The sequence below is a fragment of the Gavialis gangeticus genome, unplaced genomic scaffold (assembly GCF_001723915.1).
Source record: "Gavialis gangeticus isolate Ggan-Ray unplaced genomic scaffold, GavGan_comp1, whole genome shotgun sequence".
Lineage (NCBI taxonomy): Eukaryota > Metazoa > Chordata > Crocodylia > Gavialidae > Gavialis > Gavialis gangeticus.
Genome location: NW_017728994.1, coordinates 36,404,261 through 36,428,022, shown reverse-complemented (window position 1 = coordinate 36,428,022; position 23,762 = coordinate 36,404,261). Strand labels below are relative to the sequence as shown.

General features: G+C 43.7%; 1 protein-coding gene across 2 annotated transcripts in view; it reads left to right on the top strand.

Moving 5' to 3' along the window:
* The first annotated feature begins 9,433 nt into the window (after positions 1–9,433).
* ANKRD22 (ankyrin repeat domain 22) overlaps positions 9,434–23,762 on the top strand; it is a 20,598-nt gene continuing 6,269 nt past the window's right edge. Inside the window, exons 1-4 of one of the 2 annotated variants that reach the window (XM_019502576.1) lie at positions 9,434–9,641; positions 16,959–17,150; positions 20,680–20,787; positions 21,165–21,242. In XM_019502576.1, coding sequence (XP_019358121.1) covers positions 9,621–9,641; positions 16,959–17,150; positions 20,680–20,787; positions 21,165–21,242 — 399 coding nt within the window. In that variant the 5' untranslated portion in view covers positions 9,434–9,620. Of the gene's footprint in view, positions 9,642–12,722; positions 12,835–16,958; positions 17,151–20,679; positions 20,788–21,164; positions 21,243–23,762 lie in introns of those variants that run through there. The other variant, XM_019502574.1, reaches the window with a different exon arrangement.

The following is a 23,762-nucleotide window of genomic DNA, read 5'->3' as shown; positions in this document are numbered from 1 at the left end:
GTTCTCCCGCCCTGGCGGGGGGTCGGGCTAGAAGATCTACTAGGTCCCTTCCGACCCTTAATCTATGAATCTATGAATCTAACAACCCCTCCTGCCTTCACCTATGTGAGGATTGGGGAGGAGCAAGCATGCCACTCCTGGTTGGACTGGGTTTATATCTCTTTGCTGCACTTTGCCCAGGCCCACTCCTCTGGCATCTGGCCAAACCCTTTCAGCGATCACCATCTTGTCTGGGCCCAGGCCACGCTAGGGCCTGGGCATCCAGGGTCAGACTACTGGCATTTCATCGCTAGTCTGCTGGAGGATGTGGACTTCAGGGAGGCCTTCTGGGAGGTCTTGCTGGCCTGGCAGGAGCAATGGGCAGCTTTCCCCTCAGCTTGGAGATGTGGGGAAGGTGCAGATTTGGCTTTTTTGCTGCAGCTACGCTCGGGGGCACACTCTGCAGAGGGAGATGGTCTGGGAGGAGCTCGAGCAGGAAGTGCTAGAGCTGGAGAGGTGCCTGGCCACTGACACAACAAACCTGTCCCTCTGTGGAGAGTGTTGGGAGAGATGGAGTGTTGGGAGTGTTGGAGAGCTTCATGCTCTGGATGACCATTATGCCTGTGGTGCATTTGTCCGCTCACGTGTCCAGCTCCTTTGGGAGATGAACCATAGCTCCTGCTTCTTCTATGCTTTAGAGAGGAGGTGGAAGGCCAAGAAGTACATCACCTGCCTTCTAGTGGGTGACAGCACCCTCCTCAGGGATGCAGGTGAGATTCCCAGTGCACACGGGACTTCTATGAAGAGCTCTTCTTCCTGGATCTGACCAATGCTGAAGTCTGTCAGGCCCTGTGGGAGGGACACCCAGAGGTCAGAGTGGATGATCAGGACCAGCTGGAATCTCCTCTCACTCTGGCTGAGTTCTTGACTGCCCTCCGTCTGATGCCCAGCAACTTGTTGCCAGGTATCAACGGGTTGATTGCGGAGTTCTACTGAGCCTTCCGGGATGTCCTCAGCCCAGACCTTGCTGCAGTCTGGGCTGAATCTGAGGGAAGTGGGGAGCTCCCCCTGTAATGCTGGAGGGCTGTACTGACCCTCCTGCCAAAGAAGGGGGATCCCCACAACCTGAGGAACTGGCATCCTGTGTCCCTCCTCTGCACAGACTACAAGGTGGGAGCGAAGGCCATCTCGCTGCGCCTGTGGTCCCTGCTGATGTACGTGATCCATCTTGACCAGACATACATATTGCCCGGACAGTCCGTCTTCGACAACCTGTACCTGGTTTGGGACATCCTGGAGCTAGTGTGCTGGGATTGCCTGTCTTTCACCCTCTTATCTTTGGACCAGGAGAAGGCATTTGACAGAGTGGATCATGGGTACCTCACAGGCACACTGCAGACCTATGGCTTCTGGCCAAACTCCTTGTGGGCTCTCCAGGTGCTGTATGCCTCTGCAGAGTGTTTCATCAAGCTGAACTGGACCCTGATGGAGCCCATCCCATTCAGGAGAGGGGTGTATCAAAGCTGCCCACCGTTGGGCCAACTGTACATCTTGGCCTTGGAGCCCTTCCTTGTTCTCCTGCGGAAGCGGATGGCGAGGTTGATAATCCAGAAGCTGGCGGTGCGGCTGGTCCTGTCAGCATATGCTGACGACATACTTCTAATGGGCCAGGACTCAGGTGACCAGGTGCAGGTGGAGGCCTGCCAGGCATTGTACTCAGCAGCCTCCTCTGCCCGGGTCAACTGGGTAAAGAGCTTTGGTCTGGTGGTGGATGCTGGGTGGTAGGTGGGCTCACTCCCACCCATGCTCCATGGGTTCCTCTGGAGTGTGGGCTCACTGTTCTACTTGGGGGTCTACCTGTCCCCCACAGACCCCTCCCTTCTGGAGAACGGGCACCAGCTGGAGGCAAGGGTCATAGAGTAACTCTAGGCACAGGCACAGCTCCTGAGATGTCTCTCTTTGTGTGGGAGAGTGCTGGTGCTGAACCAGCTGGTCATGTCCATGCTCTGGCACCACTGACATACCCTGCGTGTGCCCCCTGAGGTCCTGACAGGACTCCAGAGACAGGCACTGGAGTTTTTCAGGCCAGAACAGCAGTGGGTCAGTGCAAGGGTCCTGAGCCTCCCCTAGTGGAGGGTGGCCAGGGTCTGGTTTATCTGTACAGGCAGGTCCTGGTATTCCACCTTCAGGCCCTGCAGCAACTGCTATATAGTGTTGGTAGCCATGTGGCATGGGGCCACCTGGGGTGCGCTTTCCTCTACGGGCAGGCAGCATGCTTCAGGACTGGGGAAAGGGCCAATCACAGAGATGCCCTGACAAGCTGCCAGAGCATCTCTGTGAAGGAATGAGCCTCCAGTTCCCTCAGGGCATGGTCTCAGAGTCACCCAGTTTTTTCCTCATGGTATTCTTTGACCCCTGGATATCCAGGGGATTAATTTTGCTTCCCCACTGTGATTTTGCAGAGCAGGGAATCGTTTTTTTTGTTCTTGCATGTGCCTCTTGCAGCATCTCAAAGAGGTTTGAGATGCTGCAAGAGGCACATGTGGGCTTATTTGGGTGCACCCTATAGGTTTAAAGTTTGGACACTAGAACTGGACACAGTATTCCAGCAGTGATCAATTGCCACTTGTAATCCATTGTCATAATTTTGCTCATCTCATATGTTCCTTTCCTTCAAATCACAAACTATCATTTCAGGATCACTGTCACCCAAGTTGCTTTCTACCTTTGGTCTCAATGACTTCTCCCCTGTTAATCAGGAAAGAGTTGTTCATACAGTACAAAGTGGGAGCATCTACATGAGATACTTACCGTGGGGTTGTCCAATTAACTCCACAGTAAACATTTCGGTGTCTACACATACATCTTAATTGGACTGCAGGAAACTAATACACTCCACAGTGAAGCACTTGTAAATACAAGTACTACCTTCTGCAGAGTATTTTACTCGCCAGTATCGCATGTGCAGGTGCTGATGTGGTTGGTTGGGGTGCATGGGTGCGTCAGTGCAGGGTCTGACTTCTGGTTAGCTCCACACTGAAGCACCTTTGTGCTCCAGCCAGTCCTTCCACACACGTTGGGGCTGCTTTGACTTGGCTGAAAGTGCTGTGGTCCTAGGTGCACATATAAATGTGATGCCTAACAGCAATAAATGTGGGCACAATAAACAACGGAGTTTATTGCTTTGCATTAATATACTGATCATGTCTACATGTGTATATGTCAAACCCATTATATTCTTATAAGCTATGGGTTGGAAACCTATGGCTCAGATCTTGGCTGCAGAACCATTTATCTTGAATATTTTAAAAGAACCTGGGTATTGCTCACTACTTGAAGGGCCAGAAAGAGAATGTTGACATAGACAGGTAGCCCATTTTAAATATATCAGTAACCCTTTAGTGCTACCCTGTTTTTTCACCCTCCCAGCTGGGTTGTGATCTATTCCTTGTGAACTGTTACTTCTTAAGATTTACTATAGCGTGCAAATTAAATGAATCATAGAAATTAAGGGCTGGAAGGGAACCTGAAAGGTCATTGAATCCAATCCCCTTTCTCTGGACAGGAATACTGCTGAGATCAAATGATCCCAGCAAGGTGTCTGTCCAGTCTCCTCTTGAAGACTTCCAAGGTTGGGGACTGCACCACCTCCTTCTTGGGAAGCCTGTTCCAGATTCTGTTCACCATTACCATAAAGAAGTTCTTCCTTATATCCAACTGAAAACCATCTTCTAAGAGTGTATGGCCATTGCTCCTTGTCCTCCCCTGGGACTCCCAGTTTTTCTCTCAGCTCCCAATATTCACCCCTTGCATACTTATAGATGGCCACCAAACCCCCCTCAGTCTTTGCTTCCCCAGGCTGAATAGTCCCAGATCCCTTAGTCTTTCCTCATAAAGTTTGTTCTCCAGGCCCTTAATCATTCTTGAGGCCCTTCTCTGGACCCTTTCAAGATTCTCCACCTCTTTTTTGAAGTGCGGTGCCCAGGACTGAACAAAGTACTCCAGCTGGGGTCTCATCAATGCTAAGTAGAGAGGAAGTATCACTTCCTTAGCCCTGCTCATGACACATCAGCTAATGCATCCCAATATGCTATTAGCTCTGTTGATTACAGCAACCCACTGGTGGCTCATGTTCATACTGTGATCAACCATAACCTCAAGGTTCCTTTTAGCCATCATGCTGGCCAGGAAATCTCCTCCTAACCTATATTCATGTTGTTGATTACTTCTCTCCAGAGGAAGCACTCTGCATTTATTCTTATTGAACTGCATCCAGTTCTACTCTGCCCACCTTTTCATCTTGTCCAGGTCTGCTTGGATCTGTATCCTATCCCCTAACATGACTGCTTTTCCCCATAACTTAGTATCATCCGCAAACTTGGCCACAGTGCTTTCCACCTCCTCATCTAAATTGGTGATAAAGTTGTTGAACTGCATGGGACTAAGAACTGAACCGTGCAGGACACCTCTGGCCACCTCCCACCAAGATTATACAGACCTGTCCACTAACACTCTCTGGGTTTGATCCATTGGGCAGTTCCCAATCCATTAGACTGTGGACTGTGCCATCCCACTATTCCCCATTTTTTTATAAAAACGTCATGGGAGACCATATTGAAGGCCTTTTTAAAATCCAAGTATATAACATCAACTGTGTCTCCCACATCTAATCAGCTTGTTACTTGATCATAGAAGGAGACAAGGTTGGTCAGATATGACCGGCCCTCAATGAAACCATGTTAGCGATCCTTCAGCATCGTGCCTTCTTTCAGTCTCTCACAAATGGACTTCTTGATAATTTTATCCAAATTTTACCTGGTATCAGGGTCATACTGACTGGCTTATATTTTTCCAGATCCTCCCTCCTCCAGTTAAAGATTGGCACCACGTTGGCCCTTTTCCAGTCTTCCGGGACCTTTCCCAAGCACCTTCACCAACGGGCCCTCAATGACTCCAGCCAATTCCTTCAGCACTCTTAGGTGTAGTCCATTTAGTTCTGCTGGGTTGAAGACATTCAGCTACTTGAAGTGCACCCACGCTTGAAGGTGGGTTCAACACTGACCATTGGTTGGCATTTGTTGCCCTAGTCCACAACCATCCAGTATCCAGCCAGGCAGGCTACCACCATTTGTATACAAAAACACCAATGCAAAGTATTCATTAAAGAGTTCAGCTTTCTCCTGACTGTCTATTATCAGCTGTCCTGTCCCATTCTGCAAGGGCCCTGCATTTCCCTTGGTCTTCTTCCTGCTCCTTAATATACCTAAAGGAAGACTTCATTGTTCTTGATTTTGGTCACCAACCTGATCTTGGTTGATGCCCTTGCCTTCCTTATGCCCTTGCCTCCCTACAGATACAGACTATACTTGTGTGTTCTTCCTTTGTAACTACCCCTTGTTTCCACTGTCTGTAAGACCCTTTTTTCTTTTTTAAGCACCCCTTGACTCTTCTGGTAAGACGAGGCTTCCCTGCCTCTTTACCACTTTTCCTGCATATAGGAATGGACCTTTTCTGTCCTCTGAGGACTGCTCCTTTGAGGAATGACTACACTTCCTGAACTCCCTTTCCCTCCAGTCCCTCTTCCCATAGGGTATATCCCACTATTTTCCTAAGCTTATTGAAGTCAGCCTTCCTGAAGTAAAGCATCTCTGCCCTATTGGCTGGCTTCCCTGCCCTATAACGGATAGTGATTTCTATCATCTCATGATCACTATCTTCTAGATTACCCTCAATCCTCAGATCTCCCACTAGGCTATCCCCTTTGGCTAGAACCAAATGCAACAAAGCCTTCCCTCTGGTCAGCCCATCGCCTCCTGTACTAAATAAAGTTATTCCATGCAAGTAAAAAACCTATGTGACTGGTCAGATCTGGCCATGTGCTTCTCCCAGCAGATGTCAGGGTAATTAAGGTCACTCATGACAACCTTGAACGTGCAGCCTCCATCAGTTCCTTGGAAAATTCCAGATCCAGCTCCTCCTCCTGGTGTGGCAGTCTATAGTAAATGCCTACCATCAAGTCCTCTTCTCCTTGTCCCTCCCATATCTTGATCCACAGAGTCTTGAGTCACCCTTCTCTCAAAACAATTTGAGTCTCTGAGGAGGCATTCCACTCCTTTACATAGAGAGCTACATCTCCTCCCTTCTTCTCTACTTGATCCCTTCTGTGCAGCCTATACCCCTCTATGCATACAGCCCAATCATGTGTGGTGTCCCACCAGGTCTCAGTTATGCCAATGAGATCATATTCCCTATTTGGTAGGAGGAGTGCCAGTTTCCCTGACTTATTCCACATTTCTGCTCCTATAGTAAAAGAAAGGAATTCTTTCAGGGAAACTTTAATGGTTTTATCCTTTATAAATATGGTGATTTAAGTCCAAGGCCAATGTGTTGAGAGACAGACAATGTCAATGATTGCTTGCAAAGTGGATGAAGGTATCTTGTCCTCTTGCTTCCACCATGAATCAGTGGCTACTTAATGACACACTGTCATGAGCAAAAATAAATAGTTTGCGGTGGCATTGGAAAACCTAACAACTGTGGAGTGCAGTACATTGATCATTATATTGTAAATTTCCCAGTCAGATTCCTTGCCTTAATACATTTTGTAAAGTGCTACATTCAACTCTGTCATATGTATTCTGGTTATTACATGATACTAATCTCCATTTCAACCTTTGCTGAATTTATCCACCAAGGTGACATTTTTTTTCTTATTAATGACTTGAATGTTCAGCATATATTTGTGCTTATCAATTTTGAATTGTACTGCACTGGATTAAAATTAATTTATTTGCTTGTCCTTAAGAGTTTGGTCTGGGGTACTACACATGCCCTATCCTAGTTGTTTCACTTTATGGTATTGTCTCATTTGTGTTATTAATAAAATTAAGGAATAATGTGGAAAGGCAACAAAGATTGTTAGAAAGCTATGTTCTTTAGCTATGTTAGAATTGCTTGCAATTCTAATGCAAAATCTGCGTCTCTCAAAGTCATCCAGCCACAGAAGTGTTATAAAAACAAATATAGACTTTGATCTTGCAAACACATATAACTGAGTAACTGCCATTCTGAACAGGCTTTGTGCTCAAGAGGTGTGTCTTAAATTACTCACATATGCAAGCATTTACAAGAATGGGACCATAGAACAGATATCAAGTCTACTACATTCCAAACTGATTGGAAGGGTCATATGCTAGACAAATAAAAGTCTGTATTTATGTTTGTAGCCATTCGTAAGTTAAGCTTTTCCTGAGTTATTTTTCCTGAAAGACATTAGCAAGAACTAGCTGTTGTTACATAGAAGAGATTAGCAATGAAGATATACAAATACAAGAAATAACAGAATAATTCCGTCTGGCCAGTTTGTCAAATATAGTGTTTTTGGTTTATGTGATCCTATTGCCTGGAAAAGCAGGAAAACATAGGATCTCATCTGTATCTGACTCTGACTCTGCCTCTGAGAAGGGCTAGGATAAAGAGGAAATAAACCTCATTTTAAAAGCAAACTGTATCTTTCCTTATTAGAATAGTAAAGGAGACTTTAGCTATAACACTGCTAAGGTATCTTCAATATTAACAAGTTATAAAGACAAGATTGACATGCAGGTACAAACACACCCTGGGAAGGAGTCCAAGTTACTGGTGCAACAGGTTAAGCCAGTTTTCAGACAGCAAATCCGTTTAAAGCTTATTTGCAGGTAGTATAAGCAGGTATTGTAGTTTAAAAATGAAGAAATGCTTATATAATCATACCTTACTGATAAATAAATGCATGGGCAAGATCCTCAGCACATTTAAACTGGGGTAGGCTTTGCTGACATTTAAGAAGCTACCCCTCTTTTCACCAGTTGAAGATATGGCACTAATAATCTGTTCAAATTAATGATTTCCAGTGCTAAATCAAACACATTGCAATAGTTTAACTTGGAGGAATGGTCACATTAGAAACAGTGTTGCATCATCTTAGGAAAGCTGCAAACTCATGATTCAAAGGTGGTGCACGTCTGTATATTAGTGGTTGAAAATCACTGAGCAAATTTACTGGGAAAGGTGGATGTTTGAAGGATGTTGTAGCAGGGACCTGGCTGAGCCACTTATTTACTGGGGCAACGACCACTGGTGCAATCCACAGGTGGCAGACTTGCAGCTGCCCCTGAGGAAAAATGGCAAGCCTGCAGCATGACAGGGCACTCCGCCACACCCTGCTCCTGGCGTGGGATGGGTAGCTGGTAGGGAGCATGCTCTTCATGGGCCCTTGCCCCAAGTCAGAGTGAGCTCCAGAACCCAGGCTCCACGTGGACACAGGGCCCAGCCCAATAAGCTGGCAGGTGGCCAGAACAGACAGTACTGCCTAGGGCCAAGAAGCCATGGGTGCAAGGGCTAATTATCAGAACTCCACTGAAGTGTAAACTGGCACCAGTGGTGATGTGTAGGGGATGGACAGGGGTGCACATGCACCCCCTGAGAGCGCTGGTTCACCCCCCTGACAGGCCATGCTCCCCGTTTAGGTGACGGGCAGGGGGGCAGTTGGGAGTGCTGGTTCCCCCCGTGAGCCCTGGCCGGGGAGTTGGAGCACCGTGGCCACTTCCAGGAGGAGCACGATCGGCCATGGGGGGACCCCCCTGGTCAGCAAGATTGGCCATGGTGGGACCATGCCCCCGTCGGTGAGAATGGCCCTCCCCTGGTCGCTGACTGGTGACTAAGGTGGCATCAGTCGCCCATGACTGGCAGAAAGGGAGGGGAACTATGTCCATCATTTGGGTTAGGCTAGGGAGTGGGATGAGTGAGTAAGAGGTGATGATTATAGTCTAAACTTTCCAGGACATATTTCTTAATAAGGGATCTGATGTAATTGCACATGATCCACTCACTAAACTGAACAGCTGCAGGATCCAATCATTTTTTATTAGTTTCTTTTTCTTAAAGAATGCCAGCCAGGACTAACATATTGGCCCAATTAATACTTACATGGCAGTGCTCTAAAGGGAATCCTCTATTAGCAGGACTATAAATTAAATTTATAACTTCTGATTTATGTGATATTAATATAAATATGTGGATTTGACAAGGCAAATCTGCAGTTCTCTTTCCAATGGGTATGCTAACTCCAACCTTGTGAGTTTCAATCACAATTTCTGCACTTTTATGGATTATATTATGCAATTACATTTCTTATATTTGAGTGATAATCTGACATATAGTCGTATAATTTCTTGTTTTGAAATCCATTTCCTATTTTTCAGTTTTTTTAATACATTTTTTTGTGAAAATGTACTCTCATTGTGGCTATTTTGCCATCTTCCTTTTGGGCAACCTGGTATTGACATTGCAAAAAACAGCTAAGGAAAACATCCCTCTGTTGTAACTTGTTCTACTTCTGACAGCCTTGTAAACCGATACTCTCACATTTACCTCAGTGGGTTGGGCCTTTTGGAAACATTTTTTCATAGTCTCAGATTAGGAAACCCCAGAAAACAAGTGTATCTTTGGAAACCTTGGGTATCATCCATATCGCTCAGTTAAGGGACTTTTGAGATTAAATATTACTTTGATTTAAACAAACTCAGGAGCAATTCAAAGTCAAGTGAACTTGTGAATCAGGTGAGCACAAAAAGGCTGTAGTCAAGCGGCAAATAACAGTCATGGGAATACTTTATTCAGAGGTATGTGACCATTTCCTTCATAGTATATGAAGCTGTAGATGATACAGAAAAATTGGTATTTGGATTTATTTAACAGGATTTTGTTTTAACTGAAAACTCTACTTCTCTAAAAGTAAAACATTCAGTGTGTGGCCAAAGATACCATTTGTAACAATTAATAGAACGTTTATATATGGGTTCTAGCGACTTCAGTGAGAAAGGTATGAAGGGGTTTAGAAGCAAGGTGTAAACTAGCTTTGGGTAGAAGCATGTTAGATATTGGAAAGGTGTACTTCAGCTTGGGTTGAAATGAAGTTAGTAAAAACTACTGCATTAACGAACAAATTTGGCCCTCAAGGCCAATATTTTTATCAGCAAGGTGATTTTTCTTTTCAATCTTAACTCCATGCATCTTCCTAGAGTCTAGCCTGGAAAATGGGTGCCTAGATTTTATCAAGAACATTGCATTAAACATGCATCCAAATAGTCTCTATTATTAAAGCGGAAAATCAGAATCTCTCCTTTGCTCCCTATGCTATGATTATAACACACTGGTATTTTGTCTTTAGGATGTATCAACATGTGTGTGTATAATTCTTTAAAAAAATTATATTCAAACACTGAAAACCAATAAGGTTTTATTTTTAATTAAAGGGCTATAATAAATAAAATGAATATTTGATTTCAACATTATATGTAATTGAGTTCCATATGCTCATGATCTAATTATCTGGTTAAACTGCATTCCATTGTAAAAGAAATTGTTGATGCCTGCCTAAACCTCACAGAGTACTTTATGTAAACAAAGTGGCATAACGTCTTAAGCTATTTAGTTAAAGTGCAGTGGTGATACGTAGGGGGTTCACGGGGGTGCATGTGCACCCCTTGAGAGTGCTGGTCCCTGACTGGCTGTGCTTGCCACTTAGGCGATGGGCAGGGGGGGTAGATGGGAGGACCAGTGCCCCCCCTGCAAGTGCCAGCCCATCACTGCAGCCACTCCTAGAAGCAGCTGGATCACTGCAGCTGCTCCCAGAAGTAGCGAGATCAACTGCGGGGGAACCTCTCCCCCACACCAGTCAGCGCGACTGGTCGCAGGGGGGGGCACATGCCCCTCTCTGACTAAGGTGGCACCAGTAGCTCATGTTAAGGTGATAAGATAATTTTGTCCCTATTTTTACATACTTTTTATATATTTTACCTTTCAGTGACCATTTTACCCGTTTTTTTTGAGGAAGTAATTTTCTTCAAAATGTATGGCTACATAACTGTATTAGCTGTAATTGCAGTAACAAGTTATAACCGCTGGATGCTTTGGATACTGACAGATTTTTTGGACACTGAAAACATCAAGCAAACATGGCTTAATGAATTTCCTTTGTCTTTTTTCTCCCTTTTCAACATTGATTTTCTTCTCTTTTATTAATATCATCTCAACTGCAGTGTGATTTCTGGGCATCAATTAATGCAAGAAAAAGTTCCTGGCATGGGCTAAGATGTACGCTTTGTGAAGGGAGAAACCACTTTACAAGAGCAGAGATAGACTATTTGTTGGAAATTGTTACAAATCCCTTCCTTACAATTTTTAAAGAAAAGTGACTAGTTCTTTGTGGTGTGTACCATATTACAGCACTACCTGCACCTCTGTCCCCTCTTGCATGTCTAAGTGCACCAATTGTCTACCAGGCCTCATGCCCTTACCCTTCCTGGGGCAGAATTCCATACTTCTCTGGTAGACTGGACCTTGAGCTGCAGTGTCTTCTGTATCAGCTGTGCTTACCCAGAGGATCCAATGGGGTTTGAGCAACAACAGCTTTTTCCTGTGGGAATCTGTGACCAGTGGTGAATATTACTCTAAGCCACAAATAGTTTTTACTTTAGGAAGCAGTATAAGAGGAAACGGAGTTTAAAGGAACTATCTTACCTAAATCTTAGTTTTCCCTAACTCTTTTATATTGTCTATAGGCCATTGTAGGTTCCTGGAGTACACTGAAGTTCAGACCTTTTATTTACTACTCCATTTACTATTACTTTATATTTTATGTAAGCTACTGCTGCTGGATTGTTTTGTGCCCTGCCCTCAGGCATGCACATATCTAGTTGCTCCCATGAACTTCAACTGGAATTGCATAGATATAACTGAGAACAGAGATGAGCATTTTTCTGCTAGATAGTAAGAGGCCATCAAATCATCTGCATGATCCAGTCCCATAAAAGAAAATAGTTAGTTAAAATTCCATGTGTGCATACACAGAACTCTGATCTACATAATTTCATTTGGCTACATTAACTTTTCTTTACACACTGAAAGGTTGGTTAAATCTTTTCTAGTTTTTTTTAATAATCTTCCAAATCCAAATAATCCAAAATAACATGATTTACAGATATGAGGCCCAATTAATTATCTATAATGTTTAGACTGTTTATGTTTACCTGGTAAAAAAAAGATGATGGTTATTTTAGAAAAAATGGTAGTGAGAGAGCCCAGTGACTACAGAGAGCCAGATCAAATCCAACTCAAGCCTTAAGAATCAAAATGCTTTGAGATTTTGGTAATGGTTCAGTTGTTTGGGTGGAAAGAGCTTGAACCCAATCCTTTCTCCTGCACAGATGGAAATTAATTTATGACTTAGTCTTGAAGAACACAAGAACTCCAAAGTGACATTAATTGAACCACCAAGTAAAAGTGACTGCAGTTAAAAAACCAATATGGTCTTAAGATATTAAGATACCACCTCCTACTCAGGACTTAGAAATGCTACTGGAGCAACATGAGGAAGGCTTGCAGAACCACTGGTCTAGGCTGCACCTGTTTTGTAAAACAGAAATAATCTATTCCTGTAGTCACTATTTTGGAATCTTTTGCCAACATTCATTTAAAAACTTACTACTACAGGTCAAACCTCGGGCCTGTCTCTAGATGCAAATACTGCGTTTGGCCTCTTTATCTAATACCTTAAAAGCCACTAGTAAGGAATGCCTCAAAATGTACATTCATTCATACACAGAGTAAACAAAAAATATCATTGATTTTTTGAGCAAGGTTTAGAAACAAATTGAAAATAATACTACTATATCTTTGTTAATCTTAATGCAGAAGGAGCTGTCAGATCAGCAACCCAGGTCAATGGAGTTATCTATCCCAAGAGCAGCAATACAGAAAATTTCTTCACAATGGGACGCTTCAAATGCTGATGCAGAAAGTCCTTTCCCAGATGTAAGACAGTACAGCCTTTGTGTCTTCTTAGTTCATGACTCTAAGGCTGCCTATACAATGTGCTTTGGGGCGGGGAGCATTTTAATTAGAATAGTCCTGAACAGGTGTTCTAATTAAAACACCTCATCATCACATGTATTAAGCCCCCACACATTTAAAAATGGCTGTGGGATCCCATTCAACAAGGTTTAGATAAAGTGCCCCATGGCCATTTAAAATCATGCCAGGGACTTAAATACACATGACGGTGAGGTAATACCGGAGTGTTCTATTAATTGAGTCTGCTCTGACATGTTCTAATAAAATGCAAATGAGCAGTATATAGGCAGCCTAAGGCACTATAGCTGTTATCAGCACTGATTTTCCATTAATGAAGGAAAAGTTGCAACCTTAATACAACTAGCACTTTTCCCACAAGTTTCATGCCATAAACACTGATCTCAGAATCAGCCTGTTGCCTTTTGCTGAGTAATTTTTTAAGACACTGCAAGAGAAGAGCTAGCAAACCAGATTGTAGAGCTAAAGGAACATCTCCTCCTCAAGGAATATCACTTTCTAGTATTATTTGTATTAGGTGGTCCCTGCTTTTTTGTATAAATAGACCCACAGCTGTAAATGACAAGGTCTTGGACAAAATGTAGAAAAGTCTGACCAAAATAAACCTTAAGTTTATGCATCAGCAGTAATCCAGCTCTCAATCTTTCCTGTTATGCAGTCTGTTCCCTCTTTGCTCTAGTCATACTAGCTAGAGACAGACATTCAAAAAGCCTGAGCCTGAATTGTTTCAATCTTTGCAGGTTAGTTTAACCTGCCTAGTTTGAACCAGTTTGCAACTGTTCAGACATTCCCTCTGGAATGAAAAAATGCAGGTTTATGCCTGCAGTGGCTCAGGCTAGAAGCTGGGGGGCACTAAAGCAACCTTCCCTTCCCTTCAACAGTGCTGAGCTGAGGGCATGTGTGGCCAGGCCCCAGCAGGACATGCTGACTAGGGAGGGGTGTAAACCCCAGCCCTGCCTGCACCATCCCAGATTTTTCCCTGCTCGCTGCTCAAGGGGCAGAAGTGTTGCTAGACCCCAGCCCTCAGCTAGCACTGGCGGTGCAGTGCATGCATCTGTTGATGATACTGAGCTTTTCAGTCTCCCTCTCCCTGTTTCTTCATACTGTCTGCAGCAAACCTGACAGGCAAGGGAGCCAGCAGGGAGCTGATAACAGTGTTTATCAGCCCATGAACAAAACAAAAGCCTCTCTCATTAGTTCAAGCTCTTCTTAAACAGCTTTTTTCAAGGAAGGAACAGAGGGACATTACCAGCTGACCTATTGATTAGCTCCAAAAAGCCCTAAGTGGACACTGTTCTGCCTGCCTGTCCCAGCAAAATTGGACATGCGCACACACAGACACCTCTCAGCATTAGCTTCCATACCACATGTCTAGGGTTGAATCAGCTATTAGATAAAAGCACCAACCCCCCCCCCACCCCCGAAATGCCCGATCTATACAGATGCTGCAGAGCCAGGTCTAAGTAATGTGCTGCTGCTTCTGGTAAAGTGAGTTCTCCCCCTCCCCCTGTCTCACACACATCTGTCAGCACATAATTTTTTAGTATTTGGAACTAAGGAATTCTCATTTGAAGCCTTTTTGATGGTAAAAAGCCCATTTTAAAAATCATTTTTTTCCAAGGGAATATTTAAATTTCCCCCTCAAATTTTCATTTTCTATCTGGAAAATAAAAAATGACAGCTTCCCAGAAGATGACTTGCCTGCATCGTTCTCCTCAATTTCACTTTCTACCTGCAAAATGGATAGCTGGAAGTTGAGCATCACAACTATCAGCAGGTCACTGACAGATGTTAAAAAGAAAGCATGATGGGATCTAATGCATGATCCCAACAATCGTGCTTCCTACTATGTCACTTGTGCATAGCAGGAGGCATGATTGTGGGATCTAGCATGAGATCCTATTATGCCATATTGCCAGTGTAGGAGGAGCCCAGGATTAGGATCCTAGGCTCCCCTTGCACCAATTAATCATATCTTAAGCACAAGATGTGTCAAGGGCATCTGACTCCTCACTTGCTCCTACCAACTCTAGTTGTTGCAGAGACAGAAATCTGTGGGCTACGAAGAGGAAATGAAAATGTTCAGTCCTACAGCCATGCAGGAACTGAGATGCAGGTGCAAATATCAGCATTCAAGATAACTCTTGTGATCAAAAAAATTAAGCCCAATTTATTCTTGCAGGAAATTGTATTCTTTATCACTTTGATCACCATTTCCTCTTCTTCCCACAAATGCTGTCTTTTTAGGTAATCCTTAAAATATTCACTCAATTTTAACTTCAACTGTGGTTGTGTTCAGAAAATGGACTGTGTAAAAATGGTACCTTCTTGTTCAGCAAATACCCTGTATCTGTAATTAAGTATGTCTTCAAGTCCTTTTGTGGTCCTGAGTCCTTAGTTCAGAAATGAACTCATAGTGCTCTGCAGTTTGCTTCAATGAAGTCAGTAGGCTCTTTGCATGGCTGAAATGGTCTGTTATTGATTTCTTAGGTAAAAATATAGAAAAAAATACCTAACCTAACAAAAGTAAAGCTACCAAGAAGAAGGAATTCAAATTGCTGAACTGCACTAGTAGCTTTCAGTTCTGTGTACAGCATCATCCTCTGGGAAGAAATAGGAACAAGAAGTACCAAAGTTTATTACAGTACTGCCAAACCTAATGCTTTCCTCTCCTGATCCATCTGAAGGTAAGAGGGAATGTACATAGTTGCACTGTGATGCATCTCCTACCACCACCTGGTGGAATTTAACTATAATTGCAGCATCCATCTCATCTGAATTACTGTTTAGCCCAAGGCATCATCAAGTTAGATAGCTGTACTAGCCCTTGACTCTCTACTAACACAGAAATGTAACACTGAAGGTCTTCAGCCTGGGTGGCAGCAGGGACTGGGCAGGCTGCAGCGGTGGTTGCTTATTGTACTACTGCACATCCACTTTATCTTTTTCCTTCTTTAGTTTCTCCCTTTTAGATATGTAGACAATTACTACCCTAGTGTTATGAGTAATAGATGACAAGTAAGACGAGACAAGCCATTTTACCTAACTTGGCCTGATCTCATGAAATGTTATACATGTAAATAATCCTATAAAAGATGCTTAGTATTCTTCAGCATACCCCCCCAAAGAGGGCATCATGACAAATATTCTTGCATAGATGTATGTATAAACACACATACTCTATTTGTAGTATTTATCTTTTAATATTTTCTTCCTTCTTCTGGAAGAGTTAACAGTATTCATATTCCAAAGTCCATGTGATTTTCATATTCTTTTAAGCTGTGCTCTGATACTGATATGCACATCTATATTAATGAACAAATCCAGCTCCCATTGTAGCCCTCAGAGTCTTGACTCTGGTCTTTATAGGAACAAATGGTTTTTATAGGAACTTGTCTGGACAGTTTCTCTCTTTTTTTAATCCTATGTTCAATTCTAGCTACGGTAACATAGAGGCATGAACGGCGCATGCTCCCGGTGGCCGGAGGGGCACGGCTGCGCCAGTGGTGGTGGGAGCGTGGCAGCAGCGGGAGCCCAGCAGTGGTGAATGGGGAGCTCCCTCAGACTCTGCCGGCACTGTCGGAAGCAGGAGGAAGAGGGGGTGGTGGTGAGCACCGACCCTGGGTCGGCAACCACTCAGCGGCGGTCAGGAGCAATCATGGACTGCCCACAGACAACACTGGAGGTGCCAGCAGCAGGGTGGTGAGTGGCGACCACCTGCAGGCACTGCTGACAGTGTTAGTGATGCCTTTTTGCAGGGGGTGCACCGCCACACGCAGAAGGTGCACATGTACCCGGGTGCACCCCCTATGCGTCGCCCCTGCATAGAAATGTCTCCATATCTGTGCTAGACTTACTTGTTTATCAGTTATATCTTAGCTTTCATTACCTTTCACAGGGGCTGATCCTGCCAGATGCCGAGTACTTCACAGGAGATACTAGTGTGCTTGTTTCCCATCTGCTTTAAAAGGAACTTGCCTTATCTCAGGGGAAGGTCTTGATTCCTTGCAAAAATTGGCCACATCATGTATGTATTTCATTAATTTGTCCTTCCTTTTTTTCCCTAGCCCATTTGCCAGGCAGCTTATAATAATGACTTCAATGAAGTTCAACTGCTGTTGCAAGAGGATAGCAATTATTTGAACATTCAGGACAGCTTTGGTGGAGACACACCCCTAATCTGTGCCTGCAAACAGGGACACAATAGAATAGTCAGTTATCTTTTGAAAAGAAATGCTGACATCAACCTAAAAAATAAGGTAAGTAACAAAAACGTTTTTTTTAAAAAACAGCCATGTGATATTTCCTTCATAATGATGAACTTTGGGAATAATATGTAGGGTGGAAAATGTTAGCAGTATTGCCAAAGTCAAAGGTTCAAGACACTGCACATCACATCCAAAACACCCAATGAAATTCACCCTAAAATCATGAGGTAATTAAAGTAAATTAAAGTTTTCGGCTTTATTTTGAATGTCCCTGCCCACCCCACCATATACATGACAATTAGCATTGTCAATTTATAATGAAAAAGGTCACACCTGATATCAATTAATGTTGATCAGTTGTGCCTACCCAGCCACACAGCAGCTCTGCACTCATCCAGGTCTGAATTTTTATATGTTCCTGAAGTTTTCTTTATATGTTCTTCACTGTACCCTCCCAAGCCTGAAGGAGGAAAGGTCTAAGACATCATCTCTCTTACACCCATTTGGCCAACTTTCAACACTTCTCAGATGTTCCTGCATCACAGTGGGGCAGACTAACCCCTTTTACACAAGAAAAAAATGCAGCCACCTTGAGCTGCTGGGTATTTTCTGCTCTCCTTTCTTCTGCAGTAGCTGTGGTTGATTTCCTGGGAGGCAAGGGAAATGGAGAAGGTAACCAGCTAGAGTGAAGTTCAAAAACTAACACAAAGATTGGAAGATTTTGCTTCTTTACAGCTCTGGTTCTAGCAGGGGTCAAAATATAGATTCACAGGGGTAAGCAAGGGATTCTAAGGATCATCTAGACCAGGGGTAAGCAAAGTTTTTTGGCTGGTGTGCTGAAAAAAACAATGTCTACCTTGGAAGGGGCCAGAGTGCTGACATGCCGGAGCCCAGAGCAGCTGTTTGCAGCCTCCCGGCTGCAGCCAGCCCAAGGAGCCCGGTCTGTTTGCAGCAGGGCTTGCAGCCTCCCAGCCACCTGCTGGGAGCAGCCTGGACTCTGTGGCTGGCAGCAGCTGCTTAGAGCCTGGGCTGGCAGTGGCGTGCAGAGCAAAATGGCCTTGCGTGCTGGGGGTTGCTGACCCCTGATCTAAACCAGCCTCCCTCCCCCCCCCAAATTTGGGATTTGTTGTTCCTGTACCCAGAGGCAACCTGAGCAGGGTGTAGAGCCTGGGGGCAAATCAGCCTGTGTGGGACCCTGACCCTGGATGCCAAGAAGCCAGAGGTGGATTTGGGGCTGGGGCAGGGAGGGGTCCTGAGTGGCTGGAGGCAGCATATTCGTCAGCGGAGGGGGGAGAGGGTGCCAAGCAACTGCATGTGAAGCCAGTGGCAGTGTGGCCCGGCTCCACGGGGCCTCCCAAAGCATGGGGCCTGGGGCGGTCACCCTGATTCAAGGCTCCCTAGGGCTGGCCCTGCCTGTACCATCCCATCCAGCCTCCACAACTGCCCTAGGCCACCTGTGTCATTGTCTAATTGCTGGTAACTCCATGTTTGCTTCCTACCTTATACTTTCCTCAGTACTATATTTAAGTGTCTCACATGCTATTTCACTGTGTACTGTGCACTCCTAGAAATATATTTACCATTTTATTTTTTCATTTCCAAGTGTGCTTCTCTGGCCAATGTCAGATGTGCCTGAGATGTATGGAGCCCATTCATTTGACTCCACCATTCTGCATTTTGCTATAAAGATATGCAGTTTACATTGAATTAACTTTGAAAAGGAGAATCCCTTGCAGTATTCATAGATTTCATAGACATTAGGGGCTGGAAGGGACCTCATGAGATCATTGAGTCCAGCCCCCCTGCCAGAGGCAGGAAATTGCAAATTAAGAACTTTTCCTGAATTGTTAGGAATCAGCAAGAGAGTCAGGCTGGTGGGAGCACTTACAGAAGCAGTTAAAATTGAAATTGCTGCACTGGTGAAGGGAGAGAGTAACAGAGAGTCCAATAAGGGCTCTGAACCCAGAACTGTGCAAAGACCTTCCACTAGGAGGATATGCCATCTCCGCCTACCCCATAGTCATGTAACCTTGGGGAAAGAAATCCCAGTGAGGACCCAAAACTTCCAATTGGTAGAAAGAGCTGGAACACTACAGATATCAGATAATTTCCTAGCTTTGATTAGACTTTCTCTGCTCTCTGGTCCTTGGCTGTTTGCTCCAAACCTTCCTGCCGCCTCCTTTATAGTCCTTTCACCTCAGCTCCACTCCACAATTGCCCTTTGTCTATCCCTTCTCCCTGCCCCTTCTCTTTATTCTTCTTTCTTTTTATCTGCTTCAGTTTAGCTCATACCCTCCAAACTGTCTCCTTCCCAGCAAGGTGTGGAATTTAACATGGCATTTACTGCCATCGCATTGTTTATTGGTTAATAGTATCCATTCTTCCCACCCTATGTCTGCCCTTACCCTTTAAAAAGAAGTTTTAGGGCATGCAGTTTGGGCATTTTACATGGTTTAACACTTGTTGTATGATCCCTAGTCACTACTGCAGGTACCACAACTATTGTTAACTGTGGTTACAAGCAAGAGGTGCCATCACTGCAACTGAAAGTCACATAACAGCCTCATAGCCTGACCTGGGGTGTGGAGAAGGCTTTCCCTTCGACACTCTACCTGAATAAAATGGATTTCATCCATGGCCTAGAGATTTGTGGGAGTCCAGGGGTACAGCTGAACATATGGAGCTGCCGACTGGGCATTTGCGGAAGTGGGCCATTTCACCCGCCAGAAGTATTACACCAGCATAGTGTAAAATACATGAATGCAGTTTGTACGCTGATGGTGGGACCATGGAAGACATGCAAGGGTCTGCTGTAGCCTCCAAGCTGATAGATCTGCCCTTTAGGTTCTGGCAAGCAAGATGGGGCATATCACTGGTGAATCAGAGCTTCAGACTCAATACCCCTGCCATGATCACCCTGGCCATAAGTATTTATAGAAGAACTGGGCTCAGGCTTTCACACATTTTGTGTTGAGGGCTGCATTGAGTTGTATATTCTACAAACCTATGGGCCTGGGTGCTCATGAAGGGGACATAAGTGAGTAGGTTGTGCCCAGTTTCACTCAGGAGGAGGCATAGATATACCCTCAAGGTATTAATACTTTGGGGATCCAGAAGTGCTAATTTCAGCACCTACTTACTATTCAGCTAGAGGCTTTGTTACACTTACCTAGCATACAGAACAGTGAAAGATTAGGTTGTAGAAATGACCAAAAGAGTCTAATGACAAAGATCCAAAGGCTCTAACACATTAAAAATGGTGCTGTAGGGACTATTATTACTATCCTGGCCCCAGACTAGAACAATCGCTACATGGAAAGTAAACTGAATCCCAGTTTATCTGAACTGCAAGTCAAAAAAGGGTTCCCCCCCATCATGCTCCACTCACCTGAAGACCTGTTACCATGGCTTTGGGCAACTAAATATATTTCATTCTGAATTAAGCAGATTGCATGAATCTTTGTTTCAATATGAATAGAAGGAAAATGTTCCAAACAGATGACCAGTAAGGAAATACATGGAACACACAAAATGAATGACTTTGTACCTGATCCTGAAAAAAGGTTTCTTTTCTCTTTAGAAAGAGCGTACGTGCTTACATTATGCTGTGAAAAAACGATTTAATTTCCTTGACTACCTGCTCATCATCATCCTAATGCCTGTTTTACTCCTTGGATATCTCCTCATGGTAAGAACAGCTTAAAAGTAGAAACAAGCCTGTATACTAACCTTTCCAACTATAAATATAACAAATACAGCCATCTTATTTCAGGTGGGACATTCTTCTTTTGGTTCAAGGCTATGAACATAAACAAAACTAATATGGGTTACTATTTTCAAAGTAAGGACTGAGTAAAAATATGAACATGAATAAGGTCCTTTTGATTTGTCTCTGAGTATAACTGATGCAAGGTTAAGATAGCAAAGTTGCACCATTAACTGCATGAAGAAGGCCCTTTTGTTCCTCTCAATAGAACTATCTGGGCCAGCTCAGATCTAGCTAGCAGAGTCTTACATGAATTAACTTTCCAACCAGTGTTGAATTCTTCTTCATGTGTTAAACAGGTGTCAAAGAGTAAGCAGAATGAAAACCTAATTAAGATGTTACTCAAAGCTGGCATAGATGTTAATGCTACAGATTACGTAAGTGATTTTATACAAATATAGAGGTCATTAATGTGGTGTATGTGACTGATTTACTTAGATTAGGATAGTGAAGCTTCAGAAGCTGCTAGAAATAAAGTCATATTTATCATATAAGATGAACCAGTGAAATGTTGTTTTGACATATCTAATTTGTCTGGCAAAGTAGTTGTGTATTGTCTCTGATTGAAATCTGGTAATGTACAGAAAATGATTTTCCCCATTGTCAGTTCATCTCATCTGTTGTTCAACTTAATTTGTTAATTTGTTCAATTTAAATTGAACTTAATCTGTTGTTCTACTTTGCTGCAATTTGAAATACTTCCTTTAAACCCTTCTCTCTGTCAGATGAGAAAGGAATTGTCCTCCTCCTTTTCATGGCAGCCTTTCAAATATGTGAAAGCTGATATCACATCCTTCCCCCAACTTCCCCTTAATCTCCTTTTCTGCAATCTAAACATACCTAGTTAACTCAATCTTTCCATGTGTGGCTTGTCTTTCAATCCATCTCCTTTTATGTCATCAGTCTCTGCTCTCTCTCCAACTTCTCCACATCCTTATTAAAAAGAAGATCCCAGAACTACACACAGTACTCTAGATGAGGCCAAACCAGCACCAAGCAGAATGGAACTAACACTTCTTGTTCTGGTGATGCAACCCAAATTGCATTTGCTTTTTTGCAGCTGTGTCACATTGCTGATTCATGTTGAGTCTGTGATCCAAAACCCATGAGATGATTCTCAGTAATACTGCCATGCAGTCAGTTATGTTCTATTCTGTATTTGTGCTTTTGATTACTCTTCAGTAGGTGTGGCATGTTCATTTGTCCACACGAGTTTAATTCTGCTATCTCTAGCCAGCTTTCCTTCTGAATTCTTCTTCTGTCCTTCAGTGTGTTAGTAGTCTTTCCTAGGATTATTTTTCTTGCTTCAATAACCATCAAAATTTTTTATATGCACCTCTTGCTCTGGAGTGAGGTGCTTTTAAAAAATTTACTGCTGTGTCCTAAGCAAGTTCTGCATAACAGTGAGGAGTGAAGCCTGGGGTTGTAGGTTTATGTTTTGTGGGTTAGACCAACAAACAATCCGAACAGTCTTGTCTTTCCTTCACAGTAAGTACCTTTTTCTCTACATCACTCATATTTAAGTATCTTTTTTTCCCCTCCCAAGATGTACATAAAATAGCTTCCTGCCCATAGTACCATTAAGGGTTGGATTGGTAAAGCCAGAAATGAGTGCATAGGTCAGGGGTGTCAAACTCACACTGTGTCCCTGGCCAGATCTGTACCACAGGGCTCCTTACAGACCAGATATAGTCTGGGGCATGAGGTACTGGTGGCAGCAACTCCTAGTGGCATAACTAGGACAACAACCCTAGGCACCAGCTTGAGGGAGGGGCATAAAAGAAAGGGCTACCACTAGCAGCTGCATGTTCATACTGGAGACATGGCTGCAACTGTAAGTCACCACAGCCCCTGTTTCCCAAGTGCCTGTCTGCATAATTTTGTCATTGGCAGTCACCACCAATGTGGCACTGGGCAAAGGGCTGCAGGCCAGGCTACCACTTACCATAGTGATGGGAGTGCATGTGGTGTCAAGCCAAGCAGCTGCAGGGCAAGCGTGGTCTATCTTGGTACAGCCTTCACTCACCCCCTGTTGCTGATTTGCAGGTCCACCGGGGCCATAGGACTCTGGATGCTGTAGCAGACCAGGCCCATTATTAGCTACATTCCAAAATCCCTGGTCCACCTATTGCTTGATGGGCTGGATGGAGTGGCTCCAGGGGCCAGATCCAGCCTAGGGATTATATGTTTGACCAGGGGCAGATCCAAGGGGGCTGCAGTGGTGCAGTTGCGCCACTCCCCCTGCCCCCATCTTTGATTCCTGTGCCACCCAAACTTTAAAACCAACTGTTTGGGAGGGGCAGTGGTCTTTCTATCCAGGCAGTGCTGAGAGAGTCAATTAACTTCATGGCTCATTATCTACTCCCTGATTCCTGCTACTGTCTTTCCACTCTACAGGTGTTAATGATCCATTCTCATTTTAAGGGTCTCCATGTTCCACTAATTAAACTATCCTTTCCTCTGCTAATTTTGCTGTTTGCTAGTCATTCCTGGTAATGTGTCCCTTCAGTTCCACAGTCCTGCAGATTGTTTAAGTTAGAAATATTAACTCAGATGAATTAATATTAACTCAGATGTAGAAATGACTGACAGTGAAGTATTGGGTGCACTGTCTAGATACCCACTCTGAATAAGTACATTTAACTATAATAATTACAGGACTAATGCCACTATCTTTCGACTATTTTGACCACTTTTTGCCTAGTTTGTTGTGTTTTTTAAACTTAAAATATAATCTAGAAAATTAGTGTACATTGCAAAGAAGTTATATTTGTTTTCACTTTGATCTTAGACTGCATCATATAGTACTATACCCCTGGCATATTATTAAAGCTTCTAGTTTCTCTTTAACTGGAAAAATGTGTGTTGTGTTATATGTGATGATGTGTCACACCATC